The sequence below is a fragment of the Momordica charantia genome, assembly GCF_013281855.1.
Source record: "Momordica charantia cultivar OHB3-1 chromosome 5 unlocalized genomic scaffold, Mcharantia_2.0 BLBB01000005.1, whole genome shotgun sequence".
Lineage (NCBI taxonomy): Eukaryota > Viridiplantae > Streptophyta > Magnoliopsida > Cucurbitales > Cucurbitaceae > Momordica > Momordica charantia.
The window spans coordinates 10,173,998-10,195,498 of record NW_028275163.1 but is presented as its reverse complement, the minus strand read 5'-3'; the positions used below and the strand labels follow the sequence as shown (position 1 = coordinate 10,195,498).

General features: G+C 35.2%; 1 protein-coding gene and 1 pseudogene across 1 annotated transcript; both read right to left on the bottom strand.

The window, feature by feature from the left end:
- Window positions 1-15,660: 15,660 nt before the first annotated feature.
- Window positions 15,661-16,434, bottom strand: LOC111020140 (pentatricopeptide repeat-containing protein At3g16610-like). The gene has a single exon (XM_022296711.1). The coding sequence runs from the start codon at window positions 16,432-16,434 to the stop codon at window positions 15,661-15,663; it is 774 nt and encodes a 257-aa protein (XP_022152403.1).
- Window positions 16,435-18,744: 2,310 nt separating this feature from the next.
- LOC148211278 (uncharacterized) lies at window positions 18,745-19,385 on the bottom strand (annotated as a pseudogene).
- Window positions 19,386-21,501: the final 2,116 nt, after the last annotated feature.

The following is a 21,501-nucleotide window of genomic DNA, read 5'->3' as shown; positions in this document are numbered from 1 at the left end:
TAAGATTATGATCCTTGGAAAATAATGAAAACCTTCGAAAAAAGTAATTTAAATTAACTAATTATTGACAACTAATTTAAGAATTATCGAACGCTTATAACTTTTGAAAAATATAAATTTTTGAAGGCTAACTGAACCTTTGAAAAATATGAATTTTCGAGGGTTAACAAAACTTTCAAAAAAGGTTTTTTGATGGGACATATAAGAAAACTTTCAAAAAAGGTTTTTTGATGGGATCTATTTCGACACTTTTTGAAGGCTGAGTGAACCTTCGAAAAAAGATTTATCGAAAGCTTATTTTATACTTTTTCAAAGGTTGTGACCTTTGAAAATACTCAACTTTCTTATAGTGATTCTTCAAATCCTGGTTGTTTCACTAGAACCGACTCCCACCAATCACCAGCTCTTCTTCTAGCAAAAAAAGTAGCCAGCCTGACTTTTATTAGTTTCAATTTTAAAACTAAAGAATCTAGATTTTATAAATATTTTATTTGAAATGGATGCTACTTGATATGTAGTTTCTAACATTTCCGAAGCTTACTTGTAGTGTCCTCACTATGCATTTGGTGTATGACACTGTCTGTCAAGTGGAGGATGATCAAGCTATGGCCACCCTATCCATTTCTTTAAGATTATCTTTGTCCTTGTTGACATTTGCTGAAATTTTCTTAGGATCTATTAGCACGTAGTCAACTTTCTGTTGCCTTAACACGACCATCATTTTGATTTTCCAGAGACCGAAATCTCCTTTACCATCAAAACACTCCACCTCGAACTTAGTACCCATCCTACACAAAAACAAGACTGAAAAGTTTGTGCTTCAAACCTTTTTTTCATTCTTGCTTTGTCTCTGTTGGGATAAACACTTAAATTTATGGACCAATTATCCCCTCTTGTGTGAACCTAATAGGAAATAGCAAGTAAAAATAATAATTCAAACAAGCATAAGACACAAGCAATTTTAACGTGGAAAAACCTCCTCAATGTGAGGAGTAAAAAACCACGGACCGAAGTCAAAATCTCCACTATAATCAATAATAGGTACACCAAGGTCCTCCCTAGCAACAACTAGAGACATACAATAATAATATCTCGAGACAATAAATCTCGGCAAACAAACATGCTGTCAAAATTTCACCTCGATCGGACCACGGATCGACCTCGGATCATGCAAAAAACGTTACTGTACAGAATGAATTTCTTTTTCTTTTTCTTTTATGTTTTCTCTCCTCGATCTGCATGGAGAGACTCTTTCCTCTCTCTCCTCAATTGTTATATTGAGCTGTATATATATATATATATATATATATATATATATATATATATATATATATATAAACCCTAAACATAATGGCCCATGTGGGCCTTAAAGTTGTTGGGCTTTCACACATGTGAAAAATATCCAACAAATCTCCCCATTTTCACTGTGTGAAAGAAATTGTCATCCTAGCAACGGAACGACAAAACTTAAGTTTTTCTCTCGGTAGATTCTTTGTCAACGTATCAGATCCATTACGATCAGTACGTATCTTCTCAAGTTCAAACAGTCCATCATTGAGAGCATCTCTCATCCAGTGATTCCTCACATCAATATGTTTCGTTCTCGAATGAAATGTTGAATTCTTACAAAGATGAATAGCACTTTGATTATTGCAGAATATCACATACTGTTGTTGCTTGAAAGCCGAGCTCCTATATAAATCGCTTCATCCACAATATCTCCTTGCACGCCTCTGCTGCTGCAATATATTCTGCCTTAGTTGTATAAAGTGCAACACACTTTTGTAATCTTGACTGCCATGACACTGCACCACCTGCAAATGTCATCAAATATCTTGAAGTAGACTTTCGGTTATCTAAATCTCATGCCATATTTGAATCAGTGTAACTGACAAGCACTGGATTTCCATTTCCAAAAGTGAGCTTCAAACTGGAAGTACCCTGCAAATATTTCATGATCAATTTTACTGCTTCCCAATGTTGTTTTCCTAGATTGGACATAAACCGACTAACAACACCAACAACATAAGCAATATTTGGTCTAGTACATACCATGACGTTCGGCCTCATCATCCGGCCCAGCCCAAAGAAGTAATGGCCCAAGCTTGGCTCAGGCCCAAGCCCTACGGGCCTCAAGTATTGTTTGGGTTGGGCTTGGGCCGGCCCAACCACTCAAACTTAGGCTCATAGCCCAATCCATGGGCCTAAGTTGATGAGCCAAAGTTGGATCGGGTTTGGATCGGCCTTTTGGATCGGGCTTGGATCGGCCCGTATATTAATATATTTTTAATTATTAAATTTTAAAATTTAAATAATTTCCAAACTAAGTTTTTTATTTTTAAATTCTAGAATATGTGTTTTTATATAATTTTTGGTACATTTTTTTTGTTCTTTTTATAATCTTATAAATTTTATTATGTCATATGTTACAAATTTAAGTTGCCTTATTTTTAAAAATTATATTTTTTATTTTTAAAATTAAATTTATAATTTTTAACTTTATTAATATAAACCTATCTAAACAAAACTACAAAAAAATAATGACAAAAAAATATAATAGATGCTTTTATTATTTGTTTATTTATATTTTGTTTTGAGAATTATTGCATCACTACAATATGAGTACATCCCAACTAGGTTGGCACCTACTCATTTGCTAATCATGTGCATTTTCTCAAATAAAATAAATAAATACAATGAAATCTAATATTAAAAAAAAACATTCTTCGAAAGAACTATTGTCCTTAAATTCCAACACCGATGATTTCAACTTTTTCATTTCTTCAGCCACTTTTTTTTAATATTTTCTTCTTCCTGCATTCTTTTCTCCGCTAGACCCCAGTCTTTTAGACATATTAATGCTTCAACGGTCGAAGGTGATAAGCTGTTTCTAGTGTCTGATATAACTCGACCACCTGCACTAAAAGCTGATTCTGATGCTACAGTCGAAGCAGGAGTTGTTAGTATATCCCGTGCCATAAGAGAGAGTACGGGATAAGTATTTTCATATAATTTCCACCAATCCAAAATATTAAAAGGTTCAATAGTATCCATAGATATTGTGGGTAAATCTATATAATTTTTTAAATCAAGAGCTTCAAAATTTTTTGAAGAATCAATTTTCTTCTTTTTAGAAAGTATCATGGCAACATTTAAATGTGATGTTGAGAAATTATCAAGATTTATTGAATATGTAGATGAAGAAGAAGATGCACCAACAGTAGCAGTAGAATTATTTACCGTTTTCTTATAAAAATCATATATCTCATATAATTTAGAATTAAATGAATTTATAGTATCATTAATTTTATCAGTATTACTATCGAACAACAAATCTAAATAAGTATCAAAAAAATGATTTTTATATCTAGGATCAAAAAACATTCAAAGCAAAAACGTAATATGCAAATCATCAAAATATTTATTAAACTTTTCTTTCATTTTTTCAATCACAGATTTAAATAAGTCTACATTTGAATAATTCTTAAATATAAAGCAAATATTAAGTAAATTTGGTATAACTTGACAAATATTAGAAGAATATACCGAACAAAAATATTTTGTCGAAGTATCAAAAACATTTAAAAAATCTCGAACAACTGATGCATATCTCCAATCAAGCTCAGTAAGTTGTACAATATTTACATGATGAGAACTATTATGCAATTCAATACAATACAAATCTAAAACTTCTTTATATGCTACTGCCACTTTCAACATTTCAAATGTTGAATTCCATCTATGAGGTAAATCAATTCTAATATTTCTTCTCTTTTTGTTTAATTGTTTACAACATTTAAAATATAATTCATGTCTAAATTGAGAACTATTAATATTACGAACTAAAGATCTTAACTTTGAAATAGAATAAAAAAGAATCGACAAACCATCCTGTACAATTAAATTTAAACACATGGGCATAACAACGAATACGAAAATTAATGCCTAGTGGTGATTTCAAATAATGACTTAAAAATGAAGTAGCTATATCATTATTACTAGCATTATCTAGAGATTCTAATATGCATTTTCTATTATATAACTAGTATGAGGAGACTCAACCATTTTAAATGATATAATTTGTTTGCATAATTTCCAATCAGCATCAATATAATGTGCAGTTAAACAAAGATAGCCCTGTTGATGACAAGAAGTCCACATATCAGATGTCAAACAAATTCGTCCCTTAAAATTAGAAAAATAAGTTTTTAAAACACTTTTTTTGGCCAAATTTTTTTCATAACATCTCTTTTTGCAGTAGAAGCCGAAAAACCTTCATATTGTGGATTAAACGATCTCTGAATAGTACCAGTAAAATCATGATTATCTATAAAAGTAAAAGGGAGTTCTGCTCTAATCATGTAATCTACTAATTCAGATCTAGCATATTCCTTATTATAAGAAAAATTAGTTAAATTACCTAATTGATCTTTACCTAATTGCATGTATTTTCCAATATCTACATTGTGTTTTTGACTACAAAATCTCATGTGCCTAATAAGATGACTAGAACCATCTTTTGAAAAAAAATTACCACAAGTTTTGCACTTTGGTCTCAATTCTAGTTTTCCGTTATCTAACTTTTTTTCTACCTTTTCAAAATATTCCCAAACAGAAGATGCTGCTCTCTTAGCTGTATTTCGTTGAACAAGTTCAACACTTACACTTGTAGTAGTTGCGTCTGTACTTCGAGATTGTGAGCCGACACCTTAAATAAATTCAACTTCATCATCATTGGCAATGGTGAGAGGAAGATTATTTTCATGAATATGGCTATGAGCCATTTAAAAAAAATACTGTAAATGAGAGAAGATTTAGGAAATAGTTAAACAAACAAGTCTCGAAGATATGAAATCTTTTTTTTTTTTTTAACTCGAAACAGAATATTGGAAGATTTGAAAAAATTTGAGATGAATAGAGGTAAAATACAAGAGAAATTGAAAATTTAAACACTTTGAATTGGAACTGGAGAGAATTTGAGATTGAGAATTAGAATTAGAATTTGAGTGAAGAAAAAGAAAAGAAGGTTGATATTTATAAGAAAATTTTGTATTAAAAAATTTTAAAAATTACAACCTAAATATTAGATATGTTTAAAATAATTTTAAATTTTGAATTTGGGAAGTTGGAGAGTTTCTTCGTAATATGTTTCAAAACAATGATTTAAATGAGATATTGGAAAGTGGTAGAGTCTCTTCGTAATATGCACTTATTAAAGAGGGAGAAACAAAAGATCTTACTTCCTACATGTTAGCCTACCATATCTAATTTATTTTTTATAATAAATAAATAATAAATAAATATATTAATATTGTATAATATAAATATTAATAAATATTGGATCAGGCTTTTGGGCCGGCCATACGGGCCAATCCAAATACGTCTCAAACGGGCCGGCCCAAATTAAAAAATGAATATCCATATCAAATCCAATTAATAGAAGGATTGGATTGGGTCGGGCCAGTCAAACGTTGACCTTGGATCGAGCTTGAATCGGGCTTGGGCTGAGCCTGGGCCGGCCTTTAGGCCTCGGGCCCGATGATGAGGCTGAAATGGCGTACATCAAACTTCCAACTGCTGAAGCATATGGAACTATGCTCATCTCTTCCTTCTCTTTATCTGTAGAAGGACTCTGCTTGCTACTCAGTTTAAAATAATTGGATAGAGGAGAACTTACTGCTTTAGCCTTGCTCATGTTGAATTTTTCAAGCAGCTTCTCTATGTAATGCTCCTGTGACATATACAATTTTTTGGATGCTTTGTCTCGTGCTATACGAATTCCAAGAATCTTCTTCGCTGGCCCCAAATCCTTCATGGCAAAGTATTTGCTCTACTGTTTCTTCAACGTGTCAATTGTTGAAATATTTCTGCCAACAATCAAAATGTCATCAACATAAAACAACAGTATAATAAAGTCATTATTAGAAAACTTCTGCACAAATATGCAATGATCAGAAGTAGTCTTTTTGAATCCTTGCTCCCCCATAACTGACTCAAACTTCTTGTACCACTGCCTCGGTGCCTGTTTCAACCCATAAAGATTTTTATTCAACTTGAACACAAGATTTTCCTTGCCTTTCTCCTCAAATCCCTCTGCCTGTTCCATATAAATCTCTTTATCTAATCACCATGCAAAAATGCAGTCTTGACGTTCATCTGCTCAACCTCCAAGTCAAGGCTCGCTGCCAAACCCATAACTACACGTATAAAAGACATCTTCACAACAGGAGCAAAAATTTCATCAAAGTCAACACCTTTCTTCTTACTGAACCCTTTGACAACTAGTCTCGCTTTGTAACGCGGTCGTGAGATGTATTCTTCTTGTTTCACTAGATAAACCCACTTATTTTTCAGTGTGGTTTTTCCTTTAGGCAACTTAACAAGATCAAAAGTATGGTTTTCATGCAATGATTTCATTTCATCTTTCATTGCATCAATCCACTCTCTTTTGTGCTCATCTTCCAAGGCCTCCTCATACTCTCAAGCTCTCCCTCATCAGACAATAACACATACTCATCAACTGGATACCGTGTGGAAGAATGTCGATTTCTGGTAGATCTTCTAAGTGAAACCTCTGTAGGAACCTCTTCAGGAACTTCTGTTTCTGCCGGCTGTTCATGAACATCATCATCTACCTCAACCTGTTCTGGACTCTCTACTGTACCATCAAACTGACCCTAAAGCTCATTCTCAGTTTGCGTAGAAGGTTGTGTCAAAGGAACGGAATCCAAGTCAATCAAACCATCACTGTGCTGAAACTCTGTTTTATCTGTCTTCTCAATATCTTCTATGGTTTGGTCTTCAACAAATACAACATCCTGACTTCTTATGAGCTAATTCTATACTGGATCATAAAGTTTATAATTGAACTCATCTTGGTCATAGCCAAGGAACACACATGGTCTTGTCTTTGCATCAAACTTCGATCTCTCATCTTTAGGAATATGTACGAAAGCTTTACACCCAAAGACACGCATGTGATTATAGGATATCTCCTTATCTGGCCAAATTCTGTCTAGGACTTCAAAATTCAAAGGAACACGTGGCGTGAGATTCAAAACATGCACAACTGTGTTTAATGCTTCACCTCAAAACGATCTTGGCAACTCTGACTATGAAAGCAAACATCTCACCCGCTCAACTAGTGTTATGTTCATTCTCTCAGCTAGCTCATTCAACTAAAGAGTCTTTGGAGTTGTCTTTTGATGTCAAATACCATGACTTCTGCAATATTCATCAAAAGGTCCACAATACTCATTAGTGAGAAGGGATTGATGATTTTAGTCAAGAAAGATGATTTTTCTTGACTAAAATCATCAATCCCTTCTCACTAATGTGACTAAGTCTCTTATGCGATAATTCAACACTTTTTTCATCATCCACTGTATTTATTACAGAATCAATAATCTTTACTTGCATCAAATAAGTGAGGTACACTTCTCTCCCTTAGCTACAATCATTGAGCCTCTAGTAAGCTTCCATTTGCCATTGTAGAAGGTATTGAAGAAACCTTCGTCATCAAGCTTACCTATAGAAATTAAATTCATGCGAATATTAGGGATATGTTTCACATTCTTCAAAACCAGCGTAGTACCATTCTTGGTCTCCAAGTGCACATCACCAACACCAATGACTTTTGTTGATCCATCATTACCCATCCTAAGACAGCGAAATCACCAGATGTGTAGGATGCAAAGAAATCCCTCCTGAATGTAGCATGAATTGACGCGCCACTATCAATCACTCAATTGCTCTGCTGTGTAGCTAGATTAATAACATCACCATCAAATAAGATAAGGAAATCCTCGGTAGTTCCAACAACTAAGTTTGCGTAATTATCATCATCATTTTTCTTTTCCTTACCTTTATCCTTTTTATTTTCTCTCTTCAATTGTCGACAATACTTCTTTATATACTCTTTCATGCCACAACGATAACACTCAACTTTGGATAACCGGCCGCTCTTACTTTTGCTTTTATCTCTACCCCTCAGACCTTTACTCTTATTCCTCCCCCTTCTTTCAGTAACAAGAACCTCTGACTGTGATGAAGAGCCCTGTGATTCTTCTCATCTCTTCATTTAAAACACTGCTTTTCACCATGTCCATACTTATTACTCCATTTGGGACTGAGTTCGATAACGAAGTTCTGAAAGTCTCCCACAAGTCCGGTAATGTACCAAGAAGCCATAACCCTTGTATTTCATCTTCAAACTTTATTTTCATTCCAACAAGATGATTAATGATACCTTGGACTGTATTCAAGTGATCTGACACAGGTGTTCCATCTTGATACTTCAAAGCCATCATTTGCTTTATTAGAAACAATTTATTATTGCCAGTTTTCGGGGCATATAACGACTCAAGTGATCTGACACAGGTGTTCCATCTTGATACTTCCACATAGTCCGTGCATGTGTTTCTTCTCCAATATGATTTAGAATATTTTCTTCTACCCAATGTCTAATAAAACCACAAACTTTTCTATGACATATTTCTCATTCTAAATCAGTTTTATCTTCAGGCTTCTCATGTGAAAAAACAAGAAGATAAAAATCCTTCACATGTAAAACATCTTCCATCTTCCTTTTCCAAACTTGATAATTTGAGTCATTCAAGGTCACCATTCTACTTGTACTAGTTTTCATTGTTCAACACAAGGCCTAATTAATTTTTAACCTCACTCTGATACTAGTTTGTTGGGATAAACACTTAAATTTATGGACCAATTATCCCCTCTTGTGTGAACCTAATAGGAAATAGCAAGTAAAAATAATAATCCAAACAAACACAGGACACAAGCAATTTTAACGTGGAAAAACCCCTTCAATGTGAGGAGTAAAAAACCACGGACCGAAGTCAAAATCTCCACTATAATCAATAATGGGTACACGAAGTTCTCCCTAGCAATAACTAGAGACATACAACAATAATATCTTGAGACAATAAATCTTGACAAACAAAGGGAATAAACCGAGGAAGAAAATTAGAAAGGTCTCACTTAGAAAGTGACACAAACTACCCACTGTATCTGACTGTAGGCATCTCCAAAAGAAATATCCACCGTCCAGATTGAATACTCTCATGTTACAAACACGCTTTCAAAATTTCACCTCGATCGAACCACGGATCGACCTCCAATCGTGCAAAAAATGTTATTGTACGTAATGAACTTCCTTTCCTTTTTCTTTTCTGTTTTCTCTCCGCGATCTACGTGCAGAGACTTTTCCCTCTCTCTCCTCAATTGTTATATTTGGCTATACCTTAATGGCCCATGTGGGCCTTAAAGTTGTTGGGTTTCACACATGTGAAAAATACCCAACAGTCTCGACCCATTTTGGCTCTACATTCCCAACATCTGTTTCAAAATTACCTCAATTGTCTCAGAAGTTTAAATACTATCTTTGGCGTTTCATAAGCATTTCAAAAATACACTTTTAATAAACATCTATTAATATTTTGAACGAAAAGTTGACATGATAGAGTATAGAATGACGTGAAAATTAACATGGAAGTTTTCCTAGATTACGTCTGCAAAGAGAAAAAATGTTGAAGAAGCCATCGTTTTTAAAGGGATATTAGTGTAAAATTAGGTAGATAATGAAGAAGTAAACTCTCTTGTAAATAGAGGAAGAAGGCTTTTAGGACAAAGTTAGACGTTAATTTCCATGTCGTTCCAGATTCTTCCACATCAACTTTCCGTTTAAAATATTAATGAATGTTTGGTAAAATGATATTTTTGATATATTTATGGAAGGTGAAGGATAACATTCAAACTTTTGAAAGGATAAGGGTATTTTTCAAACAAATGGCAAATCTCATTGGTATTTTTTTTTAATTGAGGCGTTGTTATTATTACTTAGAAAATAAAATTTTAGTGGTTGTTGCTCCTGTGTACTCGAAGTTGGAGCGGAGAACCTATCAAGCTCAGTAAAAAAACGCGCTTTTAGAATGGTAAAGTGGGTCGCATTGGTGTGGATTTGAATAAAAAAGTATGTAAAAAAAAACAAGAATATGATCAGAGAGGGACAGAGTCTATGTATTTTCAAGAGAATGTTTTTTTTAAAGGGAACTGCAGGAATGTCCAAAATAAATAAGACATTTTAAAAAATGACCAAACATGTCAGATATTGCCCAAATGGCTAAACGAATTTTTTTTAGAATCCTGAATAATATTTTAGACAAATATATCCCTGTAACAAATTAGGTATATGTGCTTGATTTTAGGGGCTTATTTGTAGAACAAATAGCAAAAACAAGCAACGGTAACAAATCAAAAAATGAAAAATAAAATTTAAACAACTAAAATCTAATTTTGAAATTGATTCTCTATCTTTTGAAATCAAATTTTTAAAGTAGATAAATGAAGAATTGTTAAAATTTAGTTAAGGTAAATTTTTAAATTTCATAGTTTTAACCTTTAAAGTATAAAATCTAAACTTTACAATTCTTAGGTGGGAGAGGTAAATATGATTACTGATATCTAATCTTGTAGATTGATTGGTTTTTTTCAATTTTCCCATCTTCTCCTTCCTTTTTCACATTAGGGTTTCTTAATTTTTGCCCACATCTTCGCCTTCTTTCTACTGCTGTTGCTCCTGGTGTCTCATTCCGTCGCCTGCCACCACCAGTAGTCTCGTCCCGTCGCCCATCGACTGTCGTCCAACGCCATCACATGTGGTCTCGCCCCGTCACCCATCACAGCAAGCATCGTACCACCTCAGATGCTGTGCCCGCCGACCATTGCTCGCTGCAGCAAACATCGCGCCCGCCTCAAACGTTGTAGCAAGGAACTCTACCGCCCCCTAGTCGTCCCATCTCGCTGCTTACTGCCTGCCGCACGCCCCATTCCTTTTCGTCAGTCGCACGCCCTATTCTATTAGATTTGGGATTTTGTTGATTAGATTTATGAAAGGTAGATAACAAACAAAAATTCAATTTTATAAATAAAGTTTAAATTTAATTGTTGTTTTTGGCCTTTGTATATTTTAGGGATATTTTATAAATAAAAAACAACTGGAACCGACCACATGGGCGTGTCAATTAGAATCAAATCTGAGGAGTATATCTACTTAAGTCCAACAACTTTCTATATTTCAATTGAATTAAATCTAGCTAGAATGAGTAGATATTGGTGTACACATGTATTGACATTCTAATTATAATAATTAAGGTGCATAGTGATTGATATATATATATATATATATATATTGACCTTCTAATTTTGATAATTGAGTTGCATAGTGATATACACACATTATTGACCTTTTGTTTTTACAAATATTCAATTGGTATATATATTGACCTTCTAATTTTGATAATTTAGTTACATAGTGATAAATAGTAAATACATGTATTGACCTTCTAATTTTGATAATTGAGTTGCATAGTCATATATTCATGTATTGATTTCTAATTTGGATAATTATTTAATTGGTTTATACATTTATTGACCTTCTAATTTTTATAATTTTTCAACTATTTGAAAGTATGATACCGTTGAAGGATAAATTTTGGCCAATTAATAAATGTCATATTACAATTTAAAATTACATTTATGACCAATCATAAAATTACACGTGTCCTAAATTAATTTTAAAATTGACGAATCAAATTATGCCATATGTCTCTCTCATGGCCGTTCGATGACATCAGCTAATTGGATCGACTCGTAGAGCTCAAGCCCATTAAGCCCATGACCCACCAAAACTTTATAAAAAGAGGGGGTCACCTCTCGTTTGTTGTAGGAGAACAAGAATTCAGAATGATTGAGAAGAATTGAAGATTTTGAGCCATCAACGCATTCAGAATCGTCTACAGAGTCATCCACAAGCTACAAGTTGAACAAGCTGCATAGCTGAAGAACTTCAAGAAACCGAAGAACTTCGTAATGCAACGAGTTAAAGACTTCATCAAACTGGGAACTTCATCCAGTTGTGGATTTCGCCAAGCAAGTCGAAGAACTTCAACAAACTGCATAGCTAAAGAACTTCAACAAGCCGAAGAACTTCACAAGCTACAAGCTGAAGAACTTCATAAAACTACAAGCCTAAGAACTTCATCAAGAATCCGAAGATCTTCAACAAGCTCAAAGCTGAAGACTTCAAAGATTCTTCAACAGCGCAAAGCCGAAGACTTCAAATATTCGTCAACAAGCTCAAATCCTGAGACTTTAAAGATTTTTCAACAAGCAAGAAGCAGAAGACATCAACCTCATTATATTGATTCAAGAACAAGCTCACAATCCTTAAATTAAAGTTTACATCCAAGAGAATTAATATGAGGATTATACATTAGAAATTGTATATTACATACATAAATACAAATACAAGTTCATTAATTCGTCCATTCTTTGAATTTCTCATCGAACAAATATAAAATCCGATGAGGATAATGAAAGAATGAATAATGAGTCTAGGGATGAAGATAAGAGAAATAACTCAATATTTAAAGAAGATTCAAAAACTAAATGTGATGACAATACACACTCAAAGAAGGCTACAATGGCAAATCAATGATAGAGAGACCTTAACAAATCGTTTAAATTAATTAAAATTCAAAACCATTTAAGAGATTTTAAGTTGTTTTGAAATTGAATTATTTGAATTAATTCAAATAATTCAATTTCAAAACAACTTAAAATCTCTTAAATGTAGGAAAAGAAACTGATTTCAAATCCTTCAAAATTTGTTAAGTGGTTCCAAACGAGAAAAACAAAAAATATATGGTCAAGGGCAAAGTTGGAAAATATCTATTTTCTAAAATTCTTAAAATTTGATTTGATCATTTGTGCAAAATATAGAACTAATGACCATTTTATGACCATTTATTAAAATGGGTGCTTAAATCTAGCCACACACTTAAATTTTTTTTTTATTTATTTTTTGTATTACCTTATGGTCTGGCCCATGAGTATCTTTGTATAGATTTGGCTCAAAACCATGATGGGATTAATGAATTTTATGAGAATTAAAAACTCAATTTTTATTTGCTTAATTACTTTGTTGATTGTTCCATCTCATGAGATTGAGTCCATGAACTCACCATACACCATAAGCCAAGTCATATCTCATTGGGCTTCTAAAATCCAAATGAACCATTTTCTGATCCAATTGGATCTAAAGATGATCCCAACTATCTAATTGGGTTTCAAAAATTCAATTGGCCCATTATGCATTAAATTATAATAAATTATTTATTATTAAGAGCCAAATTAAACAATTTAATTCTAAATTAAATAATCAACATTATTTATTTTTCTCTCAACCAAGTGTTCACCGGAGAAGTTAACAAACAAATAGAAGGACCTTATAAGTCTACAACTTTGAACTCCAGTGGTAAAAAGTTGATTAATTAAACTCTTGAATTAACAAATTTTACCATCAACCCAAAGTGACTCTACGATAGATCGAAAGTCGCACTCCCGTTCGCCGTAGATGAGTTATATATACAGATATGATCGTAACTGCTCATCTAATCCTTCACAAAGTAACTCCCGTGCGCCTTGGGATTGATCATCAACCACCAAAAATTAGAGCTTTTGGGAGTCAATCTTGACGAACAGGAGCTGCATCTTTTAACTCTGGAGTTTGCCTGCAACTAGGAATCACCGACATGTAGAAAATCGCCAAGTGTCGGTGTTAGTTCGATGTCAGTTGTTAGACACCGACACGCTCTAACACATGCCCAACATCTGTCCGACATGCTAGTTAGAATGTCATGAGTTTTTTTATTTTTATTTTTCTTTCCAACATGCCTGTGACACCTTAGGACACAGCAGAGACACAAGGACACAATACTTAGAAAAATGACATTCAGGTAAATAAAAAAATCCAATAATAGAAGATGATGAATGTTGTTGAGGCGGGCCATTCATGGCTCAAAGGTGTGCATGGCAGAGTCTCCGAGTGTTGTTGAGGCGAGCCCTTGGCCCTCAAAGGTATCAATGGCATAGTCGGAGTAAGGAATAAGTAAAAATGGGAGAGGAAGATGAGTCCAAAGAGAATCAATAAGAAAGAAGATAAACTAGAGAAAATAAGTAGAACAACAAGAAAGAAGAAAGGATAAGAGCGAAAGAAAATTTAATGCTACCTGTATGTGGGAGGTGTTCGAGTTTCTTCAAATCAGGCACAACATCTATGTCTACCTTTAAAGGGCCTGGAAATCCATTTTGGTCCACAACAAGCTGGAATGCAAGATTGGTGATGGGAGAAACACCTCATTTTGGCTTGGATGTTTCCTCTACTTTTCCATCAAACAAAGTAGAGGAACCTTTGCTTCTGATACTCATACCACTATCTGGAAGCTAGAAACAGGGGAACATCTCACAAATACTCGCTGATTTTTTTTCTCTCTCTCTATTGTGATAGGTTTCTCCAGATGAGATGGATAGTTTTGGAGAGATACAATCTTTTCTGAGAGCTGATGGGATATACAGACATTATTGTTCCATTTCCATTACATACTGAGAATGGAGTAGAGTCTTTACGTTGTAGAGCTGAGGTTTGTGTGATGCACATCAGCATATTTCTTAGGGATGGTCGTTTAAATATTAAACTATGTCATGATTGATGTGTTCAGCGTATCTTTGTAGGATGTTTCAAAGAGTGACAAAACTTGCTTTTACAGAATCTTTGGCTCAAGATTTGAGGAATGAGATTCTCAACTCTGAGAAGTAGATGGTACACTTCTGTTCACATTTCTTTCCAAGAAATGTAGTTTCCAATTACCACACAATATAAGTTGTAATCATTTCCATTTAACGGGCATTCACACATCTTTTCGTGTGCATAATTCAATTGAACTTGTAAAGTAGGAGGTTTATTGTGTTCATACTTGCATCCATAGACTAACTTCATAATTTGTTTTCTCGTTCTACTTCATGTTTAGATTAAAAGCCCATTTTGAAGCTAACATTTGTTTTGCTGAACTTCTAGTTGTTTGTACCTACAGTTACCCATTTATGCTTGCATAAGTTCATTGGACTTTCTTGGGAAATACACATACTGGTCGTGGGCATGGGTTCTGAAATCATCTTCTGTTAGAGGTATGACTCTGCTTGTTTCTATCTTAATTCATTTTCAATCAACGGAAATCACAGAATAGTGATTGCTAATGGCTCTGTTGCTTTGTTTCAATAAAAAACAAATTTTTTTGATGATTAGGAATCAATGTCGGGTGGCTTCGCCAGTTGAATCCCTATAACGGGGGGTGTCGACAGCCACCCAACACTGTAACCGACGTTGCAGAACTCGTCCCCAAATTGGGGGAGCCCCAGCCATGAGTTTCCCCATTCGGTCACAAACCCACTACACCACCACCCCGGTGGTTGCTTTGTTTCAACAATTTGATTGCCCTCTGATCCTACTAAACTACCGATTACTAATATCTGATTGGTTTCTATTTGTTTCGGAATAGGCTCCAAAGAAATCTCGAATAGATGGAGGAAAAGAGAAGGATAAAACAATGATAAAAACAACAGCCAATGCTCTTTGGCTTGTCGCTTCAGAATGGCCAATAGTTGGAGGATCACACAATTTTGTATTGAAATAGTAGCAATTTTTCATTAAGCAATTCTATCATAGTGATTTTGATTGAAAAAAGAAGAAGCATAATTGACATTAATTACTGTATAAACAATACATCTAATCCAACCCAGATTTCAATTTAGCCCTCCAATCCAACTGTAGCCCGGCTGTTTTGTTACACCAGTTTTTTTCATCAATTCCCTCACATTGGCAAATTCTTGCCAACGCCCAACAGTGGCATATATATTTGACAGAACCACATACATAGATGGATTGTTGCCCTCCTCCTCCAAAAGGATTCCGGCGATAGTTCTTCCTAGCTTCAAGTTTCCTTGAGCTACACAAGCACTAAACAATGCCCACCAAACATGGGTATGCGCTTCGAATTGTGCGCTTTCTATTACACTTTCAGCCTGATCAATATACCCAGATCGACCTAAAAGGTCAGTGATGCAAGATAACTGATCCACGCTTGGAACAATGCTATAATCTGTTAACATTGTGTTGAAAATCCGACTGGCTTCGTCAACCAGCCACGCATGGCTGCAAGCAGAAAGAAGAGCGATGAATGTGGCTTGATCCGGCTTGATTGGGGACATGTCTTGCATAGCCTTGAAACAACGCACGACTTCCTTCCCCTGCCAATGTTGTGCATAAGCAGATACTACAGAATTCCACGACACCACGTCCATTTTGGTCATGGCATTGAAAACTCTCAAGGACCAATCGAACACCCCACATTTAGAATACATTGTGATAAGGGCATTACATACAGATGTTTCTGAGAACTTTCCCGATCTGAGAATGTAACCATGAATCTGTTTCCCCATGTTAAAGGCTGAGATGCTTGCACATATGCTCAGGACGATGCTGAGTGTAAATGCGATTGGCTCGAGTTTCGACGTCATAAGCATTGAAAAATGCTCCAACCCTTGCAACGGATGCCCATTCAGGAGAAAACTAGAAATGATGGTGTTCCAAGAGATCAAATTTTTTGGACTGATTCCATTGAAAATTTAATAAGTCTGTGTTATCTTCCCACGCTTCGAGCACTAAAACATGAAAAATGAATCTATATAATTATAAATATCAAAGCACAACTACATCATGACATTAACTCGCTACTTATTACTTCCTTAGAAAGAAACATCCGAAATAAATAGATATTTGGTTGACAATACTAAAATAAATTTACAAACTGGAACGAATGGAAAAATGACACCGTACCTTTCCACTTGATTGTCCATAGCCAGACTGATCATACCTACATAAAATACAGAATAAAGGATCATGAGTCAATTCTGCAGTTGGGTGCAATGTGTACAATATTTCAAGAAATTCACAGTATTATGAAAGTAGCAGAGCAACTTTCGAGCAACTTTCCTTGTTTTCAACAGTTACAAATGGTAAAGGGGTATTTTTTTATTATGAAAACCGAGCTTCTATTGAGATGAATGAAACAAAAAATTGCAAAAAAAAAAAGCTCAACAAAGGGGAGCCAATTAAAAGAATGAGCTTCAATCAGCAGCAAAATCAAACCTAAAGAGTATAAAAAATAAAGTTAAACTATTTTGAATACTTTTTCGATCTTGTACAGTTTATGACCTTGAACTGGAGTGCTCAAACAAGATTTTTTGTAATTACTCGACCTGTACTATTGGATTAGATTGGAAGATGTAATTCTCCTTCAAAACAAAAACACCTTGTCCCGAGGTACACTAGTTTGCATTTCACCTTTCTTTGGGCTCTTTGAATTAAAGTCTCCCTTGTTTCTTATCGAAAAGAAAAGATAGGAAAAACTACTCTTAAAACATAGTTCGAGCACATTCTTAATGATGTCATCATGTGATCAGAATAGTGATTCCCAATGTAAACATGATCGAGAGATGTATAAATCCTGGTTTAATGACTGCTTCTAAAGTATGTATTTCAGCCATAACTGTTAGAGTGCTAAATGCCTAATTGCATTGAGAAAAATCCACTATTCTCCCATCCGATCATCCATCTTCTCCCACTTCCATGGAGAAAAACGATGCTAAAAGTATAGGTATTAGTATATTTTATATTCTTGTATTAATATTAATTTTTCATTTACCTTCTCCTTATAGGATTAGGTCAACCTTGTATATTTGTTTATATATATAGACCTTGATAATGAGAATAGATTACATTGGATTCTCTCCAACCTTAGTATCTACATGGTATTAGAGATCTAGGTTTCTTCTAAATTTTTTTTTAATTTAGGTTTTGGTGCCCATTAGGGTTTTGTGCTTATTAAGGTTTTGGCCCATTTGTGTTTTGTCCATTAGGGTTCTGTTCATTACTATCCAACTCAACTCACTACTACCGTCGCCCACTACTGCCACCGCCGTTGCCCACTATCGTTGCTCCGCCGTCGTTTTGGCTTGTTTCTGTTTGCTATTCGTGGGTTTCGTCTCGCCGCCCTTTGCACCTCTGTCACTGCCCCGTCGCTGTTGTCGTCGCTGTGCGCATCCATCACCGCCAGTCGCCACCTGTTGCCTTCGCCCCTCTAGTTGTCGTGGGTTAGCACTTAGGGTTTCTGATTTCAGAAAACACCTAATCTGGTTCAAGCAGTCCGGTTCAAGCGGTCCAATTCACCCGGCTTGGTTTCATCCGATTCGGTTCATCTGGTTTGGTTCAAGCAGTTTGGTTTATCCAGTTTGGTTCAGGTGGTCTGGTTCATCTGGTTTAGTTCAAGCAGTTCGGTTCATCTCTTTTGTCTGGTTTGGGTGGTTTGGTTTGGTTTGGTTTTGTTGTTTTGTTCAAATAAGTTCGTTTGTTTGTTATGGTTGAGAAGAAATCAATCGTAACTTTTTAGGTTATCCCAATGATATCAAAAATCATAGAACATAAGTTGAATGGATCAAACTATTCTTCATGGAAAATGAATGTTCGTCTTTTTTTGCGAAGTATTGATATGGACGATCACATAATTGAGGATCCTCTTAAGGGTGAGAGCAAGAAAGCTTGGTTGCGGGATAATGCTCGCTGGTTCTCCAGATCAAGAATTCAATCGAGGGTGACATTATTGGCTTAGTCAATGAGTGTGAGTATGTTAAAGAGTTGCTTAAATATTTAGAATTCCTTTATTCTGGAAGAGGAAATGTTAGTCGAATATTTGAAATCTACAAGCGCTTCTACCAACTTGAGTTTGGTGACCAATCGCTTACAAATTACTTTATGGAACACAAACGAATTTATGCAGAGTTTAATGTATTACTCCCATATAGTAATGATGCAAAAGTTCGGCTTGCCCAACGCGAACAAGAGCAGTCATCAATTTCTGAACCAGAGAGTAATTGGTCTTTGGCCACATCAAATCTAGGTGGAAGACTAAGAAGAAAACTGATAACTGCTAGTTGTTCGCGTTGGGCAAGCCGAACTTTCGCATCATTACTATATGGGAGTAATGCATTAAACTCTGCATAAATTCGTTTGTGTTCCATAAAGTAATTTGTAAGCGATTGGCCAAACTCAGGCTGGTAGAAGCGCTTGCAGATTTCAAATATTCGACTAACATTTCCTTTTCCAGAATAAAGGAATTCTAAATATTTAAACAACTCTTTAACATACTCACACTCATTGACTAAGCCAATAATGTCACCTTCGATTGAACTCTTGATCTGCAGAACCAATCGAGCATCATCCCGCAACCAAGCTTTCTTGCTCTCATCCTTAGGAGGATCCTCAGTTATGTGATCGTCATATCAATACTTCGCAAAAAAAGACGAACATTGATTTTCCATGAAGAATAGTTTGATCCATTCAACTTATGTTCTGTGATTTTTGATATCATTGGGATCACCTCAGAAATTACGATTGATTTCTTCTCAACCATAACAAACAAACGAACTTATTTGAACAAAATAGCAAACCCAGACCAAACCACCCAAACCAGACAAAAGAGATGAACCGAACTGCTTGAACTAAACCAGATGAACCAGACCACTTGAACCAAACCGGATGAACCGAATCGGCTGAACCAAACTACTTGAACCAAACCAGATGAACCAGACCGATTGAAACCAAACTGGCTGAATTGGACTGCTTGAACTAGACCACGTGTTTTCTGAAATCAGAAACCCTAAGTGCTAACCCACAACAACCAGAGCGGCGAAGGCGACGAGTGGCAACGACAACGGTGACGGGGCGGTGACGGAGGTGCGAAGGACGACAAGACGAAACGCACAAACAACAAACAGAAACAACCCAAAACGACGGTGGAGCAATGGCAGTGGGCGATGGCAGCGACGGTAGTAGTGAGTTGAGTTGGATAACAATGAACAAAACCCTAATGGCCAAAACCTTAATGGGCCAAAACCCTAATGGGCACAAAACCCTAATGGGTACCAAAACCTAATCGAGCAATCATCTCGCAACCAAGCTTTCTTGCTCTCATCCTTAGGAGGATCCTCAGTTATGTGTCGTCCATATCAATACTTCGCAAAAAAGACGAACATTGATTTTCCATGAAGAATAGTTTGATCCATTCAACTTATGTTCTGTGATTTTTGATATCATTGGGATCACCTCAGAAGTTACGATTGATTTCTTCTCAACCATAATAAACAAACGAACTTATTTGAACAAAATAGCAAAACCAGACCAAACCACCCAAACCAGACAAAAGAAATGAACCGAACTGCTTGAACTAAACCAGATGAACCAGACCACTTGAACCAAATCGGATGAACCAGACCGATTGAAACCAAACTGGCTGAATTGGACTGCTTGAACTAGACCAAGTGTTTTCTGAAATCAGAAACCCTAAGTGCTAACCCAAGACAACCAGAGGGGCGAAGGCGACGAGTGGCGACGACGATGGTGACGGGGCGGTGACGGAGGTACGAAGGACGACAAGACGAAACGCATGAACAGCAAACAGAAACAACCCAAAACGACGGTGGAGCAACGACAATGGGCGATGGCGACGACAGTAGTAGTGAGTTGAGTTTGATAGCAATGAACAAAACCCTAATGGCCAAAATCCTAATGGGTCAAAACCCTAATGGGCACAAAACCCTAATGGGTACCAAAACCTAAGTTAAAAAAAAAATTAGAACAAACCTAGATCTTTGATACCATGTAGAGACTAAGGTTGGAGAGAATCCAATGTAATCTATTCTCATTATCAAGGTCTATATATATAAACAAATATACAAGGTTGACCTAATCCTATAAGGAGAAGGTAAATGACAAATTAATATTAATACAAGAATATGAAATATACTAATACCTATACTCTAACAATTTGAAGTGTTTTTTCCCTCCAAAAAGTCATCATCTAAGTATCAATTATAGAACTTGAAAGGTATTCTCTATCTCTCTTTCTCCTTTCTATAAAATTTTCATCCCATGGAAAGCCCCTCATTCGTTAGTTCCATAATAGTCGTCGCAATTGTTAATCTATATTCTACTACAATCTTCTCAAAATGTTCTCTCAATTTCGATGAAGGTTTATTATGTGACGATCTTTTTAGCGAATACTATATGCACCGTAATTTCTCCACTCACGTTGTTGTCGATGGACCTTAACAAGGACGAACCCTCCTTCGTATGATCAATTGAAGAAATTAGTGAAAATTGCGTGGGTTGAAATCTCAATTGGTTGGTTGCCTTGCTGAAGCTGTCGTGTGTGGCAGTAGAATGGACAGGAGCAATCTGGTAGATGAAAAGAGGATGAGAGAGATTAGGACGATCGGGATATTAATGGTGGGTTAATTCTTGGCCAATGTTAAAAATTAAAAAAGTAGCAACTTATTCCTATTGTTTTTCTTTTTATTCTTTATTTGCTCTTTTTTTCCTCTCAAAATTAAGAATATAATAATTTTGTAAATTTGAAGTTGTGATTAGTATATTATGAGTTTATTTTTTTAATCCAATCATAGTCTATTAGATTTTTTTTTGTTACATTATATATACAAGAACTTTAATGATATTATATTATATTATTT

Excerpts from the sequence above, each read along its gene's own strand:
- LOC111020140 (XM_022296711.1), bottom strand. The coding sequence starts at position 16,434 with ATGACGTCGAAACTCGAGCCAATCGCATTTACACTCAGCATCGTCCTG.